Here is a 22,198-nt window from a genome sequence, read left to right as displayed (position 1 = left end):
CTTAGCTCATCTTCCAAATATCCCAGTGAGTTCACTCTTTTCTATAGTAACAAATAATTTGTTTGTAACACTATATTCCTCTCAAAAATTATTTCTAGCATCTTGAAAAATGAGGTCTTCATTTTTGCTAACCACTTTGTCACCATTGGCATACCTTCCCTTTGCTTTTCAATTTGGTCCATCACTTCTTTTTCGACTTTGTCTCTCTCCTCCTTGAACTTCTATTCTACAGACAACTCCTCTTTCAACTTTTGAATTTCAGAACTAACCTGCATCTAAACCCTTTTTCCCGACTCTAGTCAAAGTATTTCATCGACATATGACTGTTGTGTAGCCTACATATCTACATCATAATTGCTAATGACTTCAAGAGCATCTTTCAATTGAATTAGGAAATTCTTTTCATACCTTCCTTTCCCACATATGGCCTTGGTATTGGTGCAGCAGCAACTAATCTTTGATTCATAGCATCTATAACTCTACCCTTCTTGACAAAAAATTTCCACGTAGGTGTAACTGTTGCTTCTTCGACTGCCTTCATCTTCTCTTTTAAGACAACCGATGTGCTCCATAGTAAACTCAAAATGGACTTCCTCGGCACTACCTCAACTAAATCCTACCATGTATACTTTGCTGCCATTAACTCATTCATCATGCTCTTCTGAGAATCACTTACATTTTCCAACAATTGTATTCCTTTGTCATGTTTTGCCTTAGTTGGGTCGTGCCTTCTTTGGCAATTCTTGTTTTTCAAATAGAGCTCTCACATATGGAATAATTCTTGACAATTGGTTAGGGGTGCTTAGTGCTTTCTTTGAAGTCTCCTACATGAGCTTTGTATATAGAACAGTTGCCCAAGAGACTTTCTCTCCTCTTTCCGTAGCTAGGAGGTAGGCATAATTCTCCTTCACCATGTAACCATTGCAAACCAAAAGGTAAACCTGCTCCACAAACCATCCAAGTTGTAATTTTTGAGCTTGCTCCTTGACCTTGTTGATCATGTAGCAATTCTTAGATGAATATGGCTGCCCAAATTTAGCCATCATAATTTCCTTGGAGCAATTTTTTGTTGGTATTTCACTACTATAATATAGAAAATTCAGGTGTAACTTGCAGTCTTAGCGAATTCACCCCCTATCTTCCTAAGCAAATCAAATTGGGCTAGTTCAATTGAATTCTCCTTCCATCAGTGCCACAGTAGACATGTAAATCCAAACAAATGCACACTCATCAACCACTTCTTATGTGCCAAAATGTCACCGTTGTATTGTCAAATGGGCTTCAACTATCTGCTCCTTGGCATTTCCTTGGCGGTACATCCAAATCTCTGGGGCTGAGTCAACCATCAACTCCTCGAGCTTAGATTATGTTGGCTTCTTGTTGAGAGACCAGCTCAATGTCATGTGATCAAATGTGCATAGCCCTAACACAATAGAGTTCTAAAAAGGAAAGGGCTAGATGCCCTAACCCTAACCCTAAAAGGGTTGGTATATATTCTACATTTTCAACTAAATCTAGTGTATAGTTAGTCATTTGTGGTGTGCTCTCTAGCTGTGCCCTCTCTCCTCATCTCCACTCTTCTTTTCTCCCCTCTTCATATTTTGTTATGGTATTAGAGCTCACTTGTCTTCCACTTAGACATCGAGATCCTTACGAGAGTGTGAGAGAGTGATTGAGAGATCAAAATTGATTGAGTGTCCTTTCATTCCATTGATGAAAGAGAATTTTCTGTCAAAGATTTCCATCCATAGACATTAGTAGTAGGTGACACATCATCACTCCATCAACAATGCCATGTGAGCATACGGGCGTTAGTGCCATGTCATCATTTGCCTCATCAGTAGTGATGTCAACATCCATGTCAGTTGCCATGTCATCCTACCACCTCAGTAGGCCATATCATCATTGCCATGTGGCAATCCCCTGCTAGGTATAGTGCAGGCACACTCCATGTGTCACCATCTACCACATCATTGTGCTTCCTAGGAACACCCCTTCATAAGCACTATAGGCATACCCCTTCATAGGCACTGCATGTTCACTTGGCTACCAAATCAGCACATTGCTCCACAGGCAAGTATTCTCATGTGAACATAGCTACCACATCATCACTATGCATTTCACTCTTTTTTTGCCCCTCCACCTAGATCAAGCCGTATCTCTTGATCCAAGAAGAATTTGAGGGTGTTCCAATAAGGAAAATCGCTCAATTATTTTTGCTCTACGTGCTTGTTACATCACATGCCCATTTTGGTGCAAGTATCACACACTTTTTGAGCCTCGATGATGACAAATCCACTTCCTACATGCACATCAGCCTCTACATCGATACATCTGACCCAGCACCTAAAACGAACAAAGAAAATGAATTATTTGCTACTTTTTTTATTGCTCGATGGTTGGTCTAGATCTAGTTCAAAGTAGATTAGATCATCTATAGCGGAGAGAACTCCAAAGCAGCCAATCGAATCAATGCCCAAAAATTCCTAAATAGTTCCTACTCGGAGTCAGTAGTCCTAGTGCTCACATGCGGTTTCACATCATAACATTACTTGAAACTTGTCGTTCATCAGTTCAATGAGCAGACTTCAGAGTGTTCAGAGATATTGATCGATTGATCAATGCGACAGATTGCACATGATTTGATTACACACACGCATGCCATTATTGTGAAGCCTATTTGGCTATTTTTTGGCATTGTGCACTTTATTTCAAGCCTTGTAAGGCCTCTTGGCTATTCCTAGCATCATTTGCCACAAGCCTTATAACAGATTGGATTACATATTGCAGTTCTATCTTCACCAATAGTTCAAATTTCACTTGACACAATTAGTGTTTTGCAGTTGATTCAGACAATGATTTCATAGCCACTTTGAGTACATTTCTTGCACTATGTCTACCACTAGCAACCTCAATTTGGAGGCATCTGGTAAGTCAGACAATTCCAATTATGGCACATGGAAATACCGAAGGGTGGAGACCATTCTTGTAGTTTAGGACAAATGGGAGTATGTCGATGGATCTACACCAAGACCATTGGATGATCCAGCCACCAGTAGTAGCTCAACTCCACCTATTGTCATAGCACCAGCAATGGGATCTATAGCAGGATAGCTACATTAATAGTATCCACACCTGTAGTACCAGATTCTACCATTGCCCAAGCATAGGTAGCATGGGACAAGAAACACAAGTATGCATATCATCTGATCAAGCAGAATGTGCAAGATGTCATAACATAGTCAAGACATCAAAAGAAGCATGGGATATGTGTGCAACTCTTTACGAGTCCAAGGACACTTCCAAGATTCTCACACTAAGAAACCAAATCAACCAGAGTTTCTACAACAGCAGTGAAACCAGTCATGCTTATGTAATCATGATCAAATATTATAACAATCAACTCGTAGCAGTAGCAGAAGAGACCACGAATCCAACAAAAATGTTTCAAGTCATCCTGAGAGGGATACGAGAATCTAGTTTAGAGTATTGCCATTCAACGGCAAATTCTAACACTAGAAGAGCTTTGATCAGTTTTACTTGGTAAAGAACTCAGGATGCAAGCCATTCATGCACTCAAAGGTCATTCCAATGACTAAGCATTCAAAGCTTCAGATAGAAGCAGAGGCAAAGGCAGAGGAAGATCATTCTAATGAAGTGGTCATCATTAGCAACAATAAAGTCAGCATCAGCATCATCCTTAGCAACATCAACATCAACAAAGAGGAAATCATTCCAATCGAGGAAGATTCCAAGGATGAGGGAATGCATCCACCAATGTGTCAAACATTCAGTGCAACTGCTACTATTGTCATAAGTTTGGACACTATGGAAGAGATTGCCACAAGAAGTAGTACGACCAAGGTGGTCACTCCAGCAGCAATTGAGGAAATTTTTTAGGAAGAGGAAATCATCGTGGTGGACATTCAAGTCACATCCATTATGCAAATGAACCTGAGAATATGTTCCTTGAAAGCGAGGATATGTAGAAGATTGATACAATGTATCTTGACAATGATTGCAATTCAAAAGAGGATTTTAGTTATCAAGTCGACCAAGCAGATCAAGATCCTTGGTACATCAATAGCGTTGCATCATCTCATATGACAAAGCATTAGGAATGGTTCACAGAGATGAAACCATTAGAAGGATAGAAGAATGTCATCTACACAATGGTAGATAATACACCAAATCTAGTTCAAGGGAAAGACATTGTCCCTATGAACAATTTCACTAGTACATAAGGATGGGTGAAAGATGTACTCTTTGTTCCAAAGCTCAACAAGAACCTCTTATCAGTAGGTCAAATGATGGAACACAAATACCGAGTCATCTTCAATGAAGATGAATACACAATCAAAGATAAATACAGAGGATTTCAGGCAGCTAGTAGGAATAGCAACAGTCAAGGAAGGACTCTTGTTCAGATACTAGCTACAGTACCAAATTTGCATGCCATGTCAGCTCAACTACAACAACAGATGCCACTTTCCACAAAATGGCATAGGAGATATGGACATGTCAATTTCAAAATCTTGATAGAGCTCAAAAATCAGAATATGGTAATTGGAATTCCAAAGCTTCAACTTCTTGGAAACGTTTGTGAAGCATGCTGATTCGACAAACAAAACCAAACCAACTTTGGTAGAAGCACCTCTCAAGCACGCAGTATTCTAGATTTGATTCATATAGATGTATGGAGCTATGCCCAGGTGTGCGCCATCAATGGTTCACTTTACTACTTGACTTTCATCAATGACTATAGTAGATATTGTTGGGTCTGCTTTTTGAAAGAGAAATCTTAGTCTTTTCCAAATTTCAAGAGTTCAAAGCCATGGTAGAAAAGTAGACAGGTAGAAAGATCAAAGTCATGAGATCAGATAGAGGAGGTGAATACATATCTTTAGCATTCATGAACTTTTGCAGAAGTCATGGCATTCGGAGACAATTCACCTGTGCAGATACTCATCAGAAGAATGCAAGAGCTAAAAGGAAGAATGGTACTTTACCAGATAGTGCTAGAGCAATGCTTAGTGAGAAGCATCTTTTGAATCAGTATTGTGGGCAGAAGCAATAGCCACTACAAACTACTTTCTTAATCAACTTTCGACTAAACCAATACATGGTATGACACCTTATGAAGCATTCACTAGACATAAGCCATGCATTGGGCATCTACCCATCTTTGGTTGCATAGCATATGCACACATACATGACGATCATCGCAAAAAATTGGATGCAAAATCATGTACATGCATCATTGTTGGCTACAGTGGACAGCAAAGCATGTAAGTTGTATGATCCCATCAACTAGAAGGTCGTTATCTCTAGAGATGTAATCTTTGATAAGGAGTAAGAATGGAAAACCTCAAATACATAGGAGATAGATGCACCAATTACTCAGTTATCCACAGAAAAGGTTGATGAATAAGAGCAAGAATTGCCAGAGATGCCACAAGAAGAACCACAACAACTTAGACAGTCTACTAGGGAAAGCAAACCACTAGCCAGATTGACATATGCTCAAAAAGGCAAAGTAATTCAGATGAAACCACAACTATGCTCTTATGATTACCATCATGGCTATGGAAGAGCCACTGTACTTTGAAGATGCAATTGACAAGCCAGAATGGCAAACTACTATGAATGAAGAAATGGAAGCTTTGTACAAGAACAATACTTGGGAATTATGAGACCTTCTACCAGGAAAGAAGGCCATAGCAAACAAATGGATATACAAAGTGAAGTACAATCTAGATGGAAGCAGTGAAAGATACAAAGCCAAACTATTTGCAAAAGGATTTGCATAGCAATATGGTCAGGATTATGATGAGACTTATGCTCCAATAGAAAAGATGAATTCCATGCGGTTCTTAATATCACTAGTGACACTCAGCAGATGCAATGTGTACCAATTCGATGTCAAGAATGCTTTTCTCAATGGTTACCTAGACGAGGAAGTCTACATGCAACAACCAACAGATTATGTTGAGCCAAGAAAGGAAAATTAGGTTTGCCATCTCAAGAAAAGTCTCTACAGCTTAAAGCAAGCACCCAGAAGTTGGTACAGCAAAATCGACAAGTACTTTGCTAATCTGAGATACATGAAATCCAATGTAGATCATACTCTCTACTAGAAAATTCAAGGTATTACTATTGCACTTTTGTATGTAGATGATCTGATTGTGATTGGAAGCAAGGATAGCTTCATCAAAAATTTGAAACAAGACTATCTATAGCATTCAACATGAAAGATCTTGGACTTATGCACTATTGTCTTGGTATTGAGTTCTGGAGAGATTCAGATAGCATCTTTATGAGTCAGCTGAAATATGTTGACAGTGTAGCCAAAAGAGTCTTGAGATACATCAGAGGTACAAGACAGTTTGGGATAGAATACATAGGAAGTCATCCAAGGTTGCATGGATATTGTGATAGTGACTAAATTCTAGCACACTTTTTGAGGTGGTCTTTGAATGCTGTTTTCGCTCGAAAAAAAGCCTGAATATCGGATGTAACATAATATTCTTCTTTCTCCTCATCAACATCCCATTGTTTGGACTCTGCTCATCTGAATTATGTTTTTTGTTATGTTTCTGTTCTTGCTTCGGAATCCCAGTTTCTGAATTCAAACCTTTCGGAACTACTACCACCCAACTTGAACAAGGATCTTCTACTTGCTTCTTTGCATATTTTTGTATAATGCTTTGCACATCAATCATAAAAATAGGGATTAATGATGGATTTCTTCAAAGAAAACACTCTTCTTCATCATCAATAACTTCAACAACCATGTTGATACCTTTAGCTACCAAAGGTTGAATACCCTTGGGTACATGTCTTTTCGGTACCATGGACATCTTGAATTTCTTTTTCCCTTTGCAAATAGTAACCTTGTCTGCTCCTGAGTCTTGCTTTATCTTAGTTGTTCTAAACTAGGGTCTACCCAACAACATTGAATAAGAGTTGTTATTCCCCCTCCAATCGTAGCACCATAAAGCGTACCATGTAGGTCAACCCACAAACACTGATTTGCTGGTTCCTTACTATTCAGAGTGGCTGAATCTGCCTCTAATCCATCATCTTGACTTGAAAAGGGGTTGGTTGTAATTCATTCACATAGAACTTTTTATACAATTCTTTGGATAGTATATTCACACCAGACCCACCATCCAACAAAACTTTTGGTACCAGTTGGGATTTATACTCCACTGCAAATCACAGGGACTATATAGTCTACATCCTCTATGTGGGTAGAGTTTACGTCAAGCTCCTCTTGCTAGAGAGTGAGGTCTTCTTTCCATTACTTCCTTAACTGCTACAACTGCCTTATCCATTGGGCTTGTACTTGTGTCTCCCAACTTAGACAAAAATTGGGTTTTGAAAGCTGGGACCCAATTCAATATATGATCCAAAGTCACATCAATTTTAGCCTTTAACAGATTTTGAAACAGCTCCTCTTGGTTAGCTTCTTCTACACTATTCTTCTATACAATTGTGTCTACCATTGACTGCTCACCTTTGTGTTTTTTCTTGGAAATAGTATCTTTAGTTGGCTATGCTGCACTCCCTTGAACAGCATCCACTTGTTCTTTCTTTCCTAGAACTAGCTTAGCCTCTTCAGGTTGTCTTTTTCCTTCATCACCATGGCAGTCTCACATGGACTAGTCAACCTCTTGTGGAGGGTACAAACAAACCTAAGAAGGATGATTGCATGCTCTCCGTGTGGCATCCTGTGTGCCCACATGGCAGCCTCTCTCTCCATATTCCCCCTTCCATGCTATAGGTGTCACTCCCCCATGCTCTCCTCATTTAGGGGCATACAAATGGGGAGTTGGCCCTAATTTTCTCCTTGGGAAGAGCGCTAAGGAACGCATTAAAGGTGTCTTCTGTGTCTGAACCAAACTCTCATAGATCAAACATCAACATCTGCTATCTAAAGGCATGGTCCATGTCATCTGGAAACCACTCCGCATCATCCATACTCCACCTGCGTCATACTTGGAAACTAGTCCATCATGTCTCCCTCGAAGTGGTAGCGATCATCTCACAAATTCTTCATGGAAATATACATCCAGAGCTCTTCCTGTCTCCGGATCAATGCTCCTTGTGAGAAATCCTCTGGTTCGGATCCGGAGTCTTCCAAGATCACATACATACTCTCTTTTTGCTCTCCTATCTCTACATGAAGTATTTAACAGATTCTGCTCTATAACCCTCCAGCATCATGCACCTGAAACCTTTTGGGAAGGCTTCTTTGACAATTGACCTTGACAGCACCGTGTCCTCCACAAGAAGTCCACATCACCACCTTTCTTACTCCTCCAAGAAGTCTAGCATGCCTTTGCTTTGAAACTACCCCCTCTGGCTATCTGGCAGGTCTTGTCCTATTGAGAACTCCAAACCAACCAAATATTCCATAGCATCATTAAAAAATAGTGAGAATACATACCCTGGATGAATATACGTGTTTTGCCTGCTTTTGCAGCAAACAGGCACCTATCTTGAGTGCCACGGTCATGTGAGTCTAGTGTCGATGGCCTTGTCCTCAATCTGAGCCCCTCAGCTGTCCTCCCAATCATAATCTGCATTGGTGCACCAGCACTCAATATCTGACATCATGACAGACAACACCCTGCTGGCAAATAATGTCTCAAGGATGCTTAGGGAAACTAGCAAAAACAATCCTCCTGCTACCACATTTGTTGTTGGTTTCTCCTCTTCAGACTGGTGATCATCTTTTTTCAATTTGCAATCCTTGGCAATGTGTCCAGGCTTTTCTTTGTTTATGTTTCTTGCCTCCATTTTTCGATGAGTCCCCTGCCTCCTTTGAGTCGCCGTCCGCCTTGGACTTACCATGTCCAGGCTAACCTTGTTGTTTGTAGTAGCTTCAATCGCTCTGTAATGGTTAGTGTCGTGACCAAACTCCAAAAGTTCTTGGGAAGCATACTGAGCACCATAGTTCTTTCCATACGTTTCCATACGACATATGCATATGGGTATGGAAGTATGGAATGAGTATGGAAAAATGCCCCTGGCTGAACCAAATTTTTCATACTTTCAAAACATAAGGCATAGCAAATTTTATTAACAAGTTCAAGTTTCAACTACTTAAGCATTCAAAAAATATAAATTAAACCATAAACACTTATAGAAATTAAAGACTTGTCACTTCATGATTCATTAGTCGCCAAATACGTCAATGATCAAGGATTGAAGAGTCATGTGGCTTAAGACTTTAAAAGACAAGTGTAGGAAAAACTTCCAAGTTCCAACTTTCAACTTTCAAGCATCACATGGTGGAGTAGGTGTAAATGTCCTATCCAAGGAGCTATACGATGAATGGGGTCTCCCACCAATGCAAAAGGCTAATTTCAACATATGCCTTGTCGATGATTCACGAGAAAAACCCTTGGGAATAGTGAATGGCGTGTTAACAAAAGTCAAAGGAGTCCGCTTTTCCCTTCAATTCACAATCTTGGATCTCCCCAAGAAATTCCATCAAATCTTGTTGGGACGTCCTTGTTGGTTGCGTGGAAGCATCAATCCTTGGTTGCATGAAGCATCAGTCCTCCATGATTGGGGAACTGATAGAATGACAATCCAAAATCATGACACCACAGTAAGTGTCAATGTGGGGATAGAAGCAATACAACCAATTGTTCTTAGAGCGTTGGATGAAACCTCTTCAATGAAGATCTCAAGCAAATTAGCTCCCCTACAAACATCATGCCATAGCGAGCGATACACAAAGCAATTTCAATATTTGGATCAATTCATGCAGGCAAACTAGGACCATTGAATTGTATCTTACCAAGCCAGATCCCTCAAAATCTGAGCCATCTCCTCTTGAATGGTCCCCTGATGGACTTGAAGGAGTATGCACAACAAATGAACCCTTACTTGGGAATACTTTGCTAGTGGAAAAGCTACCCCATAGCTCCCAACGTAAGAAGTTTTGAAAGTATAAGCCACATGTGCAGATGAAGCTCGATCAAGAGACTTCAGAAAAAGAAAGTCCCCAAGAGCCTCAAAAATTGGTTAATCACCTAGTTTTCATCGCACATGTCAGGCTAGTTCAACACCATCAGAGGCTGATCTTCGAGAAGTGCCAGAGTACTTCAAGAACTACACAAGTGGTAGTGTCCCCATTGCAATGCAATACCACTAGGAGAATTTGAAGTTCAAGAAAGTGATAGCATTGAAGAGACTCCAATCTATGAGGGACCGGCAAAAACTCAAACAATAAAACTCACCCTTGAAGGGAAGGAAGAAAAAATTAGTTTTCATTGGGAAACAACTTACATAGGAAGATGAAACCAAGCTCAAAACACTCCTAATGGAATACCAAGACTTCCTAGCATTAGCATGGTCATATGGGGAAATGAAAGGAATTTCACCAGAGGTGGCAGTGCACATGATACATCTAAGGGAAGGTGCCCACCCTAAGGTATGTGGACCTTATTGAACAAATCCAAAATATGGCACCATGGTTTATGATGAACTGGAAAAACTCTTAGAGGCCTGATTCATCTATGAGATCGAGCACACTGATTGGGTTTCACCCATCGTCATCATGCCTAAATGCAATAAAAAGCTAAGAATATGCATTAACTTAAAGAATGTGAATGATGCCACAGTTAGGGATCACTATCCCTTATCCTTAACAGAAATAGTGTTGGAAAAGGTGGCACATTTCGAGATATATGGGATTGCAACTGACATGGATAAAATCAAAATCATTATGGAATTGCCTCCTATAAATTCCAAAGTTGTAGAGGTCTTTATGGGACATGCCGGCTATTATAGAAGATTTATCTTGTGGTATGCCATGATAGCCAGACCACTTTACAAATTATTAGTGGAATTCTTATGGACAAAAGAGTGCGACCAAATCTTTGAGCTTTTAAAGCGGCACCTAATCACAAATTCCATCCTTATATCTCCTAATTGGGATATTGATTTTCATGTTCATACTGATGGCTCCAAGTATGCAATTGGGAGTGTGCTTTGCCAACCTGGTGAACATAAGAAAGACTACCCATTCTACTTTGCCAGTCGACAACTCAATGATGCAAAGGTCAACCATACCACCATAGAAAGAGAAGCGCTAGTAATGGTGTGTAGTGTTAAGAAATTTTGGCACTATCTATTGGCAAATGATTTTGTCTTCTACACCGACTATCAAGCATTGCTTTATCTTGTAAACCATCTGTGTAAAACAAGGAGAATAACTAGATGGCTCCTCTTGCTTCAAGAATTCAACTTCAAAATAGTGGTTCGCAAAGGTGCCCAGCACTACATTGTCGATCACATGTCTCGTGTCAAGTTGGAAGAAGAATCCAATAGAGTAAGTAGAAGATGACTTGCCAGATGCCACACTATTTCAGATAGATGTTGTTCGAGATTGGTGTGCAGATATCATTGGGTACTTAATGGCAGGAAGACCACCCCCTGAAATGAAAGCAGTGGATGCCAGAAAACTAATTTTAAAAGCTGCACCCTATTAACTCATTGCAGGACAATTGTACAAGATGGGCAAGGGCTAGGTTTTAAGAAGATGTGTAATGCCTCATGAGATCATGCCAATCCTGAGTGAAGTCCATGGAGGAATTGTAGGAGGACACTTCCAAGGGGAAGCCACAGCAAGAAAAGTCCTCCTCGCAAGCTACTAGTGGCCAACACTTTGGTCAAATGCCTATGAATATGTCAAAGGTTGTGATGTATGCCATCGGGCTACTAAACCACAACACAAGGACTTCAATCCCCTAACAATAGTTGTTGCACAAAAACCATTTGAAAAATGGGGGATTGACTATGTGGGTCCCATCCATCTAGCAGCAAAGGGAACACAGGCACGCTACATCCTTGTGGCCACTGATTAGTTTACCAAATGGGCTAAAGCTAAAGTAGTCAAAAAGGTAGATTCTAGAAGCACAGTACGAGAATGTGATCACCCGATTTGGATGAAAAGATGCCACCCCAGTCACCACTGGCCTACACAACCATTGACGAGGCCCGATCCTTGGAACTTGTGTGACCACCTACATCCACTTATGCTCTTTCTAATGCAACAACATCTTTCTTAGAGCAAAAGGGTCTGGGTAGTTTGTATGAGAGCCTAAAATCCTTGGAGGACAGCCCTATAATGACCACGTACATTAGGGACTTTCTCTATTCTTACCACTCTAGCGATGCACAAGTTGGCAAGTACGGCACAATCAATATACATCATCAGAGCCCACTTAACATTATCCTTAATAGTACAATCATTCTCCTCCCAACTCAAGGTGCAAAATACCCTACAAGGCTTGCCAATGCTAAATTTCTTGAAATACAGCCTCTCCTCACGAAGGGCACAAAGTTCCATAGGGGTGGGATATTACTTTGCACCATCATTAACCCTCGCCTCAAGGAAACAGCACAATTCCTATCCACAATCTTGGGGGTTGAGGCAAGAATCAATCCCTTCCACTTCGCATTTTTTTATTATTTAGTAGGCAGTTAAAGCAAGACTGGATCTAGCACTTAGTCATCTTCTTCACAAAAAAACTCGATGGTTCATTAGGCCAAAAATGTAAAATTCCACACATATTGGCTGTAATCATCAATAAAGAGCTATAGGAACAAGAAATGACTCTGCCCAATCACCAAAACCTATTGAGGAGTTGGACATTCCCTTCTCACCGGCATGGGAGCCGTCGCCAACTTCTCCTACTATCACATTGGCGAATGCGGATATCTCAGAAGAAATGCCTATTCTAGAGGTCGGAATTGAGGAATTGCCCCAAGAGATGCTACATCTTAGTGCACAATTGCAACCAATATATCTCTAGTAGTAGCAGTAGCTAGAGCTTGAGGCTACATAGGTACCAGCACCACCCATCAATGCCATGCTAGTCAATGAGCCACAAGGAGAGCTAGTGCCAGATCAATGATACGATTGCTATACCCAAGTGACTGACTTACCATTGGACAACCCCCAAGTACTACGGACTCATCAGGATGGCTACATGGGCATTGATTGTATCAGCAATATCGCCAATCCTCATCACCATCTGTCATTCTCCATCACAAAGCTAGCCAAATGCTTCAAATGTCAGAACTATTCACTAGCTTGGTCAAGGAGGAACATGCACAAGAATTGGAAAGATAGATTGTAGCAGCAATTGAAGATCAATTCCATGGAATCGCCATAGAGGTTAGGGCACTTTGAGTGCAAATAGATGAGAAAGAGGTTGAAGAAGTGCGACTGAACCAAGCTCTCTTAGCTCAAGAGAAGGCAGTAAGGGATGTGACCTCCAACCTCCACCAAAGCCAAATATACCTAACAGCAATAGTATAAGCTATGACAATCCTACAGACCTCCTATTACTACTTGACCTCTGCACATGCTCAACAGATGGAGGAACTGTCGACTCACTCTAATCCAAAAAGAAGAAGAGCTCCAAGATTGCCAAGAAAAGCTTGAAGACATGCAACAGTCTTTGGCAATATGCACATTCAGCATTGAAGAGCTTATAAGGGACTACCAAATCTTAAAGGACCAACTTGCTACCGCTAAAGAGGCCAGCACTTCCCAAGCACAAGTCTTGGACCAATGGTCCACTACCACTGAAGTCATTCCTCAACAAGCGCAGGTCACCTTGCAAATGAAAAAGCTTAAGGAGGCATATACATCCATCTACCATAAATATAAAGAAAAAATGGATGAGATGCAATCCCAAAAGATAGTCATCTCCAAGCTTGAACTCCAATTGCTACTGCATGACAATGAGGCAATGGAAGACAACACCAATGAAGTCCCACTACAATGCACAACGGTGGTATACCAAGAGATTATGTTTGCTCTACAAGTGGAAGATCACCTCAAAGCACGAGTGCTTATCCAATGGAAGCAACTCCAACTCAGGATCATATCCGCTCATCCAACAATCAAATGGGAACATTCCATAAGGGCCAAAAATCTACGCATAATGTGCCAATGGTTGTCCGAAGATGAAAAAGTTATCTTCTGCCTGTCTACGCATTTCGGGTTTCTAGCACTCAAGCCTACATCTCTCGCCAGAATATGACCCGAGGTCCTAAGCTACACTTATACTAAAAAATCACCAAAATATCTGTAGGTGACAAAAAGCCACGGAACCCTGCATACCGAGAATACCATGCTCTTCCTACAAAAGTTGTGGGAAAGAGACAACATTAGTATACATTGTACCATATACATTATCACAACATCTGTTAGCACAACTTATGTTAGCACATCTATCTATTAGCATGCGTGGAACCACATTGCTATTAGCACAACTTATGTTAGCACATGTCTGTTAGCATTATGGAACCATATCCATTAGCACATATATTATGAACAAGTTTTTTATTAGCACTTATAGCATATCTATTATTATCATATGTGCTAATTATCATCTATTATTAACATATCTTTCATTGGCCTGCCCCTTTTATGATGACAGAGGTTCCAGACTTTAAAGGGTTTATTGGTGGTTACTTATTTGAAGGCCAGGATAAACTTATTGGACATTCAAACCACCGCATTTTCATTTTTTCATGCAAGATGACATTCCAGTAATGCAGTACAAAATAAATCACACAAGATCATTGGATGCCAAAGGGTGGTAGCATAGAGTTGTGGAAAAGAGATACTCTTGGAAAACCTTTGTTGCTAGTTGGGGAACCACCAGTACTTCCAATGTGTGAGTACTTAAAAGATAGTGCTCATGGTGAATGGCATAAAGAACCATATAAAATATTGAAACAAGCATCGCATTGACAAAGGCTCACTGGATCCTTATTCTATATACATTACGCCAGTGATACAGTATTGGGAAAACATGATCAATGCATTGTTAGAATCTACATCAACTATGCAAAGTCATGATATATGTTCAGGCTTTTGGCCACAGACAACACATGTAGCATAACAAAACACCAACACCGAAAATGAAGGTTTCATGGGTTTAAAGGCATTGGAAGACCACTACTGTGGTCCACAACGTAACAAGCCAAAAGATACATTCCAACCTCTTATAGATGTAAAAAAGGGTGAATTTGTTCTTGTGAGGCCAAGCAACAATATATATCCGATTTGGTTGGGTGAAGCCGGAGTCAGACATTCAATCCAACACTTCTTCTAAAGAAGACAACATGGTATTGATACAGTATTGGGCACCGTGTTTCCTTAAGAAGAATGCGAAGAAGTGTATGCAAATTGTTGGGAGAAATTTTGGATGTGCAATGACAAAGATCCTACATGTTGGGAGCAAGTAGACTCAATAGTATGGAGTTGGACATCGAAAGGAGTGAAGAAGCCCAAGAAGATCAAAATTCCACCTACCGTGCGTGAGAAAGCAGAAGCAAGCCTAGAAGGGGCTAATCAAGTAAGCGATAAGAGTGCAGATTGAGCTAATACTTAATGGTCTTAAGGTTTTGTTTTGTTTAAATAATGGCTTGTATTGAGTAGTTCAGCTGATTGTCTTCCTATTGGTTGAGCACTTTCATGTGTTCACTTCTTGGAAGGTGGCCCTAAGCTGATACTCAATGGTCTTAAGGTTTTATTAAATAAGGGCTTGTATTGAGTAGTTCAGCTCATTGTCTTCCTATTGGTTGAGCACTTTCATGTGTTCAATTCTTGGAAGTTGGCCTTGAGCTAATGCTCAATGGTCTTAAGGCTTTGTTTTCTTTAAATAAGGGCTTGTATTGAGTAGTTTAGCTCTTTGACTTCCTATTGGTTGAATGTGTGACAATTACTAGTGACAAATACTAAAATTTCAAGTTTTCAAGTTTTCATTGTCAAATACTAAATAATTTAAGGTGAGTTATTGTAGGTGGCTTGTGCAATCATGTTGCAATTGAACAAGATTTTTGAGTTTACACAACAAATACTTCATTCCCAAAGTTAATAAAACATCTCACTTATTTTCTCATTAAAATGACATCAATGAGATAAAGAAAGATCATATGCATCATTCCCAAAATTAATGAAACACTCTAAATTAATCAATGTAAAATAACAAAACCAAAAATTAATAGAATTTGACATTCTTAGTCTAAGAAGATGAAACAACTGGTTCCCAAAATTAATGAAACAATGGACACAACAACAAACCAAAGATCCACAGTGTGACTACCACTATGAAATAAGAGATCCATTGTGGTTGAGCCAAGATGAAGATGGGTTAGAAAGATGATAAGAGTTTGAGGAAGGGATCCAAAAAAGGGAGAGTGTAAGGTTCTTCTCCCAATTTCATTTTGAGATTTTCCCAAAGTTACTAATACGGTGTTAAGTGCAATGGACACCAAAAGCAGGCAATGGTTGCCTCTACAGGTCATTTTGGACTCTCTATAGTCGAAAGGAATAGGGGAATCATCAAAAAACGTCTTTTTTGCTCCAAAACCACTTGCTGGCTTGTAAAAAACCACTCAGAGAACTTTCCAAAGGTTTCTGCACACCAAGATGTAGGTAAAGTCACCAAACGGAGCTTTTCCTTCCTCCCACAGAGTTCACCCGTGCTCTGATACCAGTTGTGATATCTCAACAACAGAAGCGGAATGGAAGAAGGTGAGAGAAAGGGAGAGCCAGAAGAGAGAGCCACACAACTTTTGGTGGGTGCAAAACACCCTAATCTTCTATGTCATCCAAATTTTGAGTATTGTACATAACTGGGATTAAGGTATACTGGCCTTTAACCCCACAAAAAGGTGGCAAGATTAAAATAATATAGCTTCTTAGATGGATTTAGTGACTACAACCAAGTGCAAAGGGCTCATAAAGATCAAAATCTAAAATAGAATTTGCAATAGAATGGGGAATATTTGACTATAGAGTCATGCCATTCGAATTATGCAATGCCCTACAACATTCCAAAGAGTCATGTTTAGCGCTTTCAAGTCATTACTCAATAAGTTTCTACAAGTCTTCTTGGATGACTTCTACATCCATTCCAGCAACCAAGACCACCTACAATGTCTTGAAGCTGTTCTAATCAAAAGCAAAGAGTATGGAATCTTCCTAAATCTAACAAAATAGCAGTTCATGGTCACCCACAAAGTTGTTTTGGGACACACCTCCCAAAAGCTAATTTCAAACTAAAATTATTTGTGATAACGTGTAGCTTGAAAGGTTTGAACATTATTTTGGGAGTTTGGTTTATAGTAAGATCTCACCTAGAACCTTGGTGCTTTGAATGCAATGCCTTAAATGTACTTGTATATAAGTAAACATGTACTAGACATGTAATCTTTTAGTAAAGTCTTCATTAAGTATGGACTACTTAATGGGGGCAAGCATTTGGGCAAACCAATGAGCTGATAGCTTGGGGTATCGCTTAAGGTTATTGTTAAAGTCCACATATACTATTCCAAAGCGAGAGGTGAATCCTGACAGCCATTCAAAGTTGTCTAACAATGACCATGCAAAATATCCCTTCACATTTGCCCCATCTTTGATGGCCATGTGCAAATTTGACAAATAGCTCTTGTAATAGTGCAACCTTGTCGTGTCGTTCAATCCCTTAGCAAGAGTGACATTCCCAGGATCATCCATTCCTGCAACATATTTTCAAAAAGTTTGCATCAATAACTACTACTTCATGGTGTGTCTATTCAACAAGTGCACATCAAGAATCATGCTTACCATTCTCTGATAGGAACATAGTTGGATTACCATAATGCTCCTTGATGTAGGTGATTGCCTTGTACATACCCCATGGCACGATGTAAAGCCATGAGGAATGGGCCTAAACAAACAAGTTCTAGATTGTGAGATATCCCCTCAAAAGATGAAGGAGCAACACTTTTTTACTTGAGGATTTTTGTAATTTTAAATCAGTGCTAGAAGAATCTATTTTTATGAGCCTTGGAAAATGAAGGCAACTCCGGTTTCATGTGCTTACAATAGATAATTCATCAAGATTTTGAACTAAAATGTATAAGTTCTCTCCTTTGAAGGAAGGCAAGGCAAACTCACTGCTACTTAAAAATGCATTAAACAATACCCAAATCAAGATTGTAAATAATATCAATGGTAGAGTTTCAATTTTTAAACATACTCTAGGTCCGATCGGAACTCCATTTCGTGCAACTGGAAGAAAAAGATTGAAGTGTCAGCATTAAAATAATATTCTAACATATTACCAACAGGCTAAACCATAACCTCTTTGCTAAACCTTGTAGAAGTGGAGAATTCAAAAATCAAACTAGAGGACGAATCATGGTGATATGTTAAGAATGTTACTATAATACAAAACTATCATCATGTCACACACGTCTAGCCACAACAGATCAAATCACTTAGCAATGTCACAATAATGCAAAATTCAATCATGTGAATAGTCATGACACATCAAGAGCATAGAAAGTAGGCTTGAAACATGCATATCCAAAAATATCGCACTAACGTAGAAATCAATCATTTGAATAGTTAGGAAACATCAAGAGCAAAGAAAGTAGGCTTGAAGGAGAAACATACATGCATATCCAACTTTCCAATCCATTTGGTAGTCTGTTACATTTGATGCTTGAGCAGTTGGTTGAGGATTAAACATATAGTATGTAGTATAGTGGTTGATCCCAACGAAATCCATGGAGCCCTTCACTAATTCAGATTGCTTCTTCGTAAAAAGGGGCAGCCGTGAGCCCACGTTCTCTTGCATTGTCTTCGGATAGCTCCCATATAGAATAGGCTCGATGAACCTGTAGCAACCACACATCTTTAACCTATCAACCATAGACACCCAAAAAAAAGAGGAGAGGACACGTTGCAGCTTGGAGGAGAAGAGCTTGCCACGTATCACAAAGAAGGTGCTCTTGGATGGAGGCTTGGAGGGGGGAGGAGGTGGAAAGACAAGAGGCAGCTTTAGGGGCAAGGAGGAGATAGAAGGTCAATGGAATGGAGGAGATGGAAGGTCACCTTCCGAAGAAAGGACGAGATGGAAAGTTAATGGAATGAAAGGAGGAGATGGAAGGTCTCAGAGCCATGGGTTAAGACTTAGCCAAAATTTAAGAATCAAAGATCCACGTTAGATGGGGAGTGGTTGAGGATGGTCGTGCATCTTTGCTTGTGCTTTGCACATGCAAAGCACGGGTTTAGTACTCGTTCGTTCTATGCAAACACACTTTCCTACTAGACATTTGCATCTTCCTACATTTACCTCAGGACGTTCAGGATGTAAAACTCCACAAGAAGATAGAACCTCTTCTGTTTATTATTGTTTAGTGAACTCCACCACAGATTTACACCTTCTATGTGTAATATAACTCACCAGCCTAACGTGAAGTCCCTCGCCCTCTGAGCAGCTGCTTCATCTTCTGGTGAGCTTGTGAGAGGTTCAAACCATACAAAATCCAGAAGGATTCCTATCTGGCCTCTTTGCTTAGGCTGCACAATCAAAGCCACTACGTTGGATATAGGTCCAACCTCGACGATCTGATTCATTTTGTCAAGCTATCAGTACCTGGTATTTCTGCCTATAGATCTTCACTGCCGATGCGTGCGCAAGTAGCAGGTTGTGAGCGACGATGTATGGCTCTGTTGCTGAGTTACCGGCACTGCAATTTCCGAAAGGCGCTGAGCATCTCCCTGGAGCATCGATTCCATTATCATACCCAAGAACGGCGATCTCCTTTGGTTCGTTGAAGGTCATCCAATGCTTCACCCTATCCCCAAATGTTTTGAAACAGAAATCAGCATAGTTTGCAAAGTCCTCCCTGCATGAGAAGAAGGCAAAATGGTTTAAGCGGTCAGACTTTCAGAGAAACTTGTGCAACACCATGAATGATTCATGATCAGATGACAGACTAGCATGCCAATTCAAAGGTTCCAACCGTGTTGCTCTTACACGCTCAAAGGATTTAACCATCCTCCATATGCTGTTTCGAGTGCTTCCGGCAGATCATAGTGATAAAGATTTGCATATGGCTGAATACCTGGTGTCACAACAAGAATGCGAGCACCGTTATCCCAGAAGAGAGAACTAAATCCCAGTCTAGACTCTGCATAGAGCTCTCTTCATTTGCAAACCTTTTGCTAACAAATAATCGATGAGCCTGTCATAGTATTGCACCCCAACTTGATTGATTCGACCTTTGCCCTCTGCTTTATCAGAAAGTTCTGGTTTGCTAAGCACCTTGTCGACGGAATCGTAAGCATAAGAAAGCTAGGTACGGTGAAAACAGATGCTATTGCTGCAACAGATGTACGTATGCCTGGAAAAATGCGGGACCAAGAGATGGAAAAGCGGTACGCGTCCATGTTTAAGCTCACCATGAGGTCAATATCTTCCTGTATTTTGTACCCCAAAATGGGGCGCAGAAAATTAGCAACTGATTCGGGGGACAATTAGATATATTACGACTGCGGATTTGCATTCAACTACAGGCCGGAATCCTAACCTTGTATCGGTGATACTCGTCGACTGTAACGTCTGCATTAGCGTTATTCGCTATCTTCCCTGCAATTTTAAAGGTGAACATTCTAAATCAAGAATGGAAGAAACCATAACTCAGTAGGCACTCACAAATTAGAGAACAGAACCAAAAATCTTAGTCTAACAGCGACATTGCGAAGATTAGAATATTTAGCAGCTGGACCAGGAATGCGAACGAAGACGTCCCAAATGCTAGGTCCTCGTCCACCTCTCCTCGCTTCTCCTTCCACCTACATGTTTTCAGTCGACATGCCGGCTGTTAACGAGTGCTCATTGCAAAGCAAAATTTGCTGTCAGCAACAAACTTTAAACGATTCTGGAATACGGGTCTCCGCAACTATTCCTGTGAAAGAAACCTAGTGGCGGAGGGACCTGATAGGCAGACGAAGCCGTTCCGAAGATGAATCCTTCTGGGAAGCTAGCTCGGCTTACAGGCTGAAGCTCCTCCTGCTGCTGCGAGTCATTTTCGATGGCAATTCCAAAACGGGTGGCAAACCCACTAATCAGCACAAGAGAAACGACGATCTGTGAAGCATCCATGGGTCTAAATTCCATCTGTGAAGCATCCATGGGCTATGCTTCAAATTTGAGATTGAAGGGATCGCTATTCCTGTCGCAACGTGGCTATTTGTACGACGGCAAGCTGCAAGAACCAGACAAACTCATCGTTTTCACGTTGCAATCTGGTACAAGCAATACCAATGCACTTATTGATTTCACGCGACAATCTGTCCCAAAAACTTGCAATCTTGCAGAGAGACAGAAAAAGTCGTTTCCAACATCATCACACGTATTGCGTGGCCCCAAACTAGTGCAATTTTTCCACAGTACGATCAGAGTATCGTGTTGATCTTGCAGACTTGCGATTTTGGAACTCCCATGGGCCATCATGATTCTTATCTCATGGTTTTGAGAGTCGTGACTCGTGACTCGTGAGAAAATTGATTCCTTTCCAAAGAAAAAGGTCTCCATTGAGCACATGGGAAGCAACAGGATGGGAATGGGAAAAGGTGGTCCCGAGTGGTCCCATGCATATTTCTATCCTATTCCCGTCCCACCATGTGCTAACAAAAAAAGAACTAAGGATGGGTTTAGGAGGAAGAGGACACATGGCATCATTTCATGTGTTTAAGAGATGGGGACCTTATGGGGACAAGGACACATGTCATCTTTCCATGTTTTTGAATCCCTAAAAAGAGGGGAACCCATTCTGGTTGCCAGGGTCTAGAGGCCATGGTCTAGGATGGGAGTAATGATGACAAAAATATTCCCATCCTAAACCCATGCTAGCCCCATCCATGTGCTAAGGCCCTTAGCACCCGTTGGGTTTTGGCAAAGCAGAAATTCCAATTTGTTGGGTTTAAAAAATTGTATTCCACGTGTCGTGATTTCGTTGCCATGCATTTGCATGTAGTTCAAGATAAATTTAATGAAATGCGCCATCGTCTGTTTGCTCGTTAATTGATACTCAATTCACATGAGGTAGTCAATCTATTGTGAATCACGTTTCAGTGCATGATTTGCATGACTTGGAGGAATATGCACAGGCAAAAGAATGTTGCAGCTCAAGGCGGCGTGTTTCGTGGTCTCTGTCAATTCATTCGAGGATGTTTCTGTGATGCATAGGTATTTGCAGTTGATTGCATGTGAGCATGGTAGTGATTCGCAGGTATTTACAGTTGATTGCATCTGAGCATGGTAGGGATTCGCTATTAATTGGAATCGTTAAGAGGATTCAGGTGAGCAGTTGGAGT

At 40.5% G+C, this 22,198-nt stretch overlaps 1 protein-coding gene across 2 annotated transcripts; it reads right to left on the bottom strand.

Annotated features, from left to right (window-relative positions):
• Positions 1-16,998: 16,998 nt before the first annotated feature.
• LOC147888880 (beta-glucosidase 44-like) lies at positions 16,999-21,144 on the bottom strand. Of its 2 annotated transcripts, none has more exons than XM_087392114.1 (12): positions 20,817-21,144; positions 20,608-20,674; positions 20,410-20,468; positions 20,282-20,299; positions 20,039-20,144; positions 19,857-19,944; positions 19,473-19,725; positions 19,281-19,396; positions 18,488-18,711; positions 18,069-18,100; positions 17,654-17,756; positions 16,999-17,565 (listed from the first exon to the last, which is right to left on the bottom strand). In XM_087392114.1, exons 1-12 carry the CDS (start codon positions 21,012-21,014, stop codon positions 17,288-17,290), a joined length of 1,542 nt encoding a protein of 513 aa, XP_087248240.1. In that variant the 5' UTR covers positions 21,015-21,144; the 3' UTR covers positions 16,999-17,287. The 2 variants fall into 2 exon arrangements, with proteins under 2 accessions (XP_087248240.1, XP_087248239.1); XM_087392113.1 differs by having other exon boundaries at positions 17,010-17,565; positions 20,039-20,110; positions 20,224-20,299; positions 20,817-21,141.
• Between the last annotated feature and the right edge of the window lie 1,054 nt (positions 21,145-22,198).

Source organism: Dipteris shenzhenensis, chromosome 21 (genome assembly GCF_047967505.1).
Source record: "Dipteris shenzhenensis isolate YYH24624 ecotype China chromosome 21, Dip_SZ_1.0, whole genome shotgun sequence".
Taxonomy (NCBI): domain Eukaryota; kingdom Viridiplantae; phylum Streptophyta; class Polypodiopsida; order Gleicheniales; family Dipteridaceae; genus Dipteris; species Dipteris shenzhenensis.
This window is presented reverse-complemented; position numbering and strand designations above follow the sequence as displayed.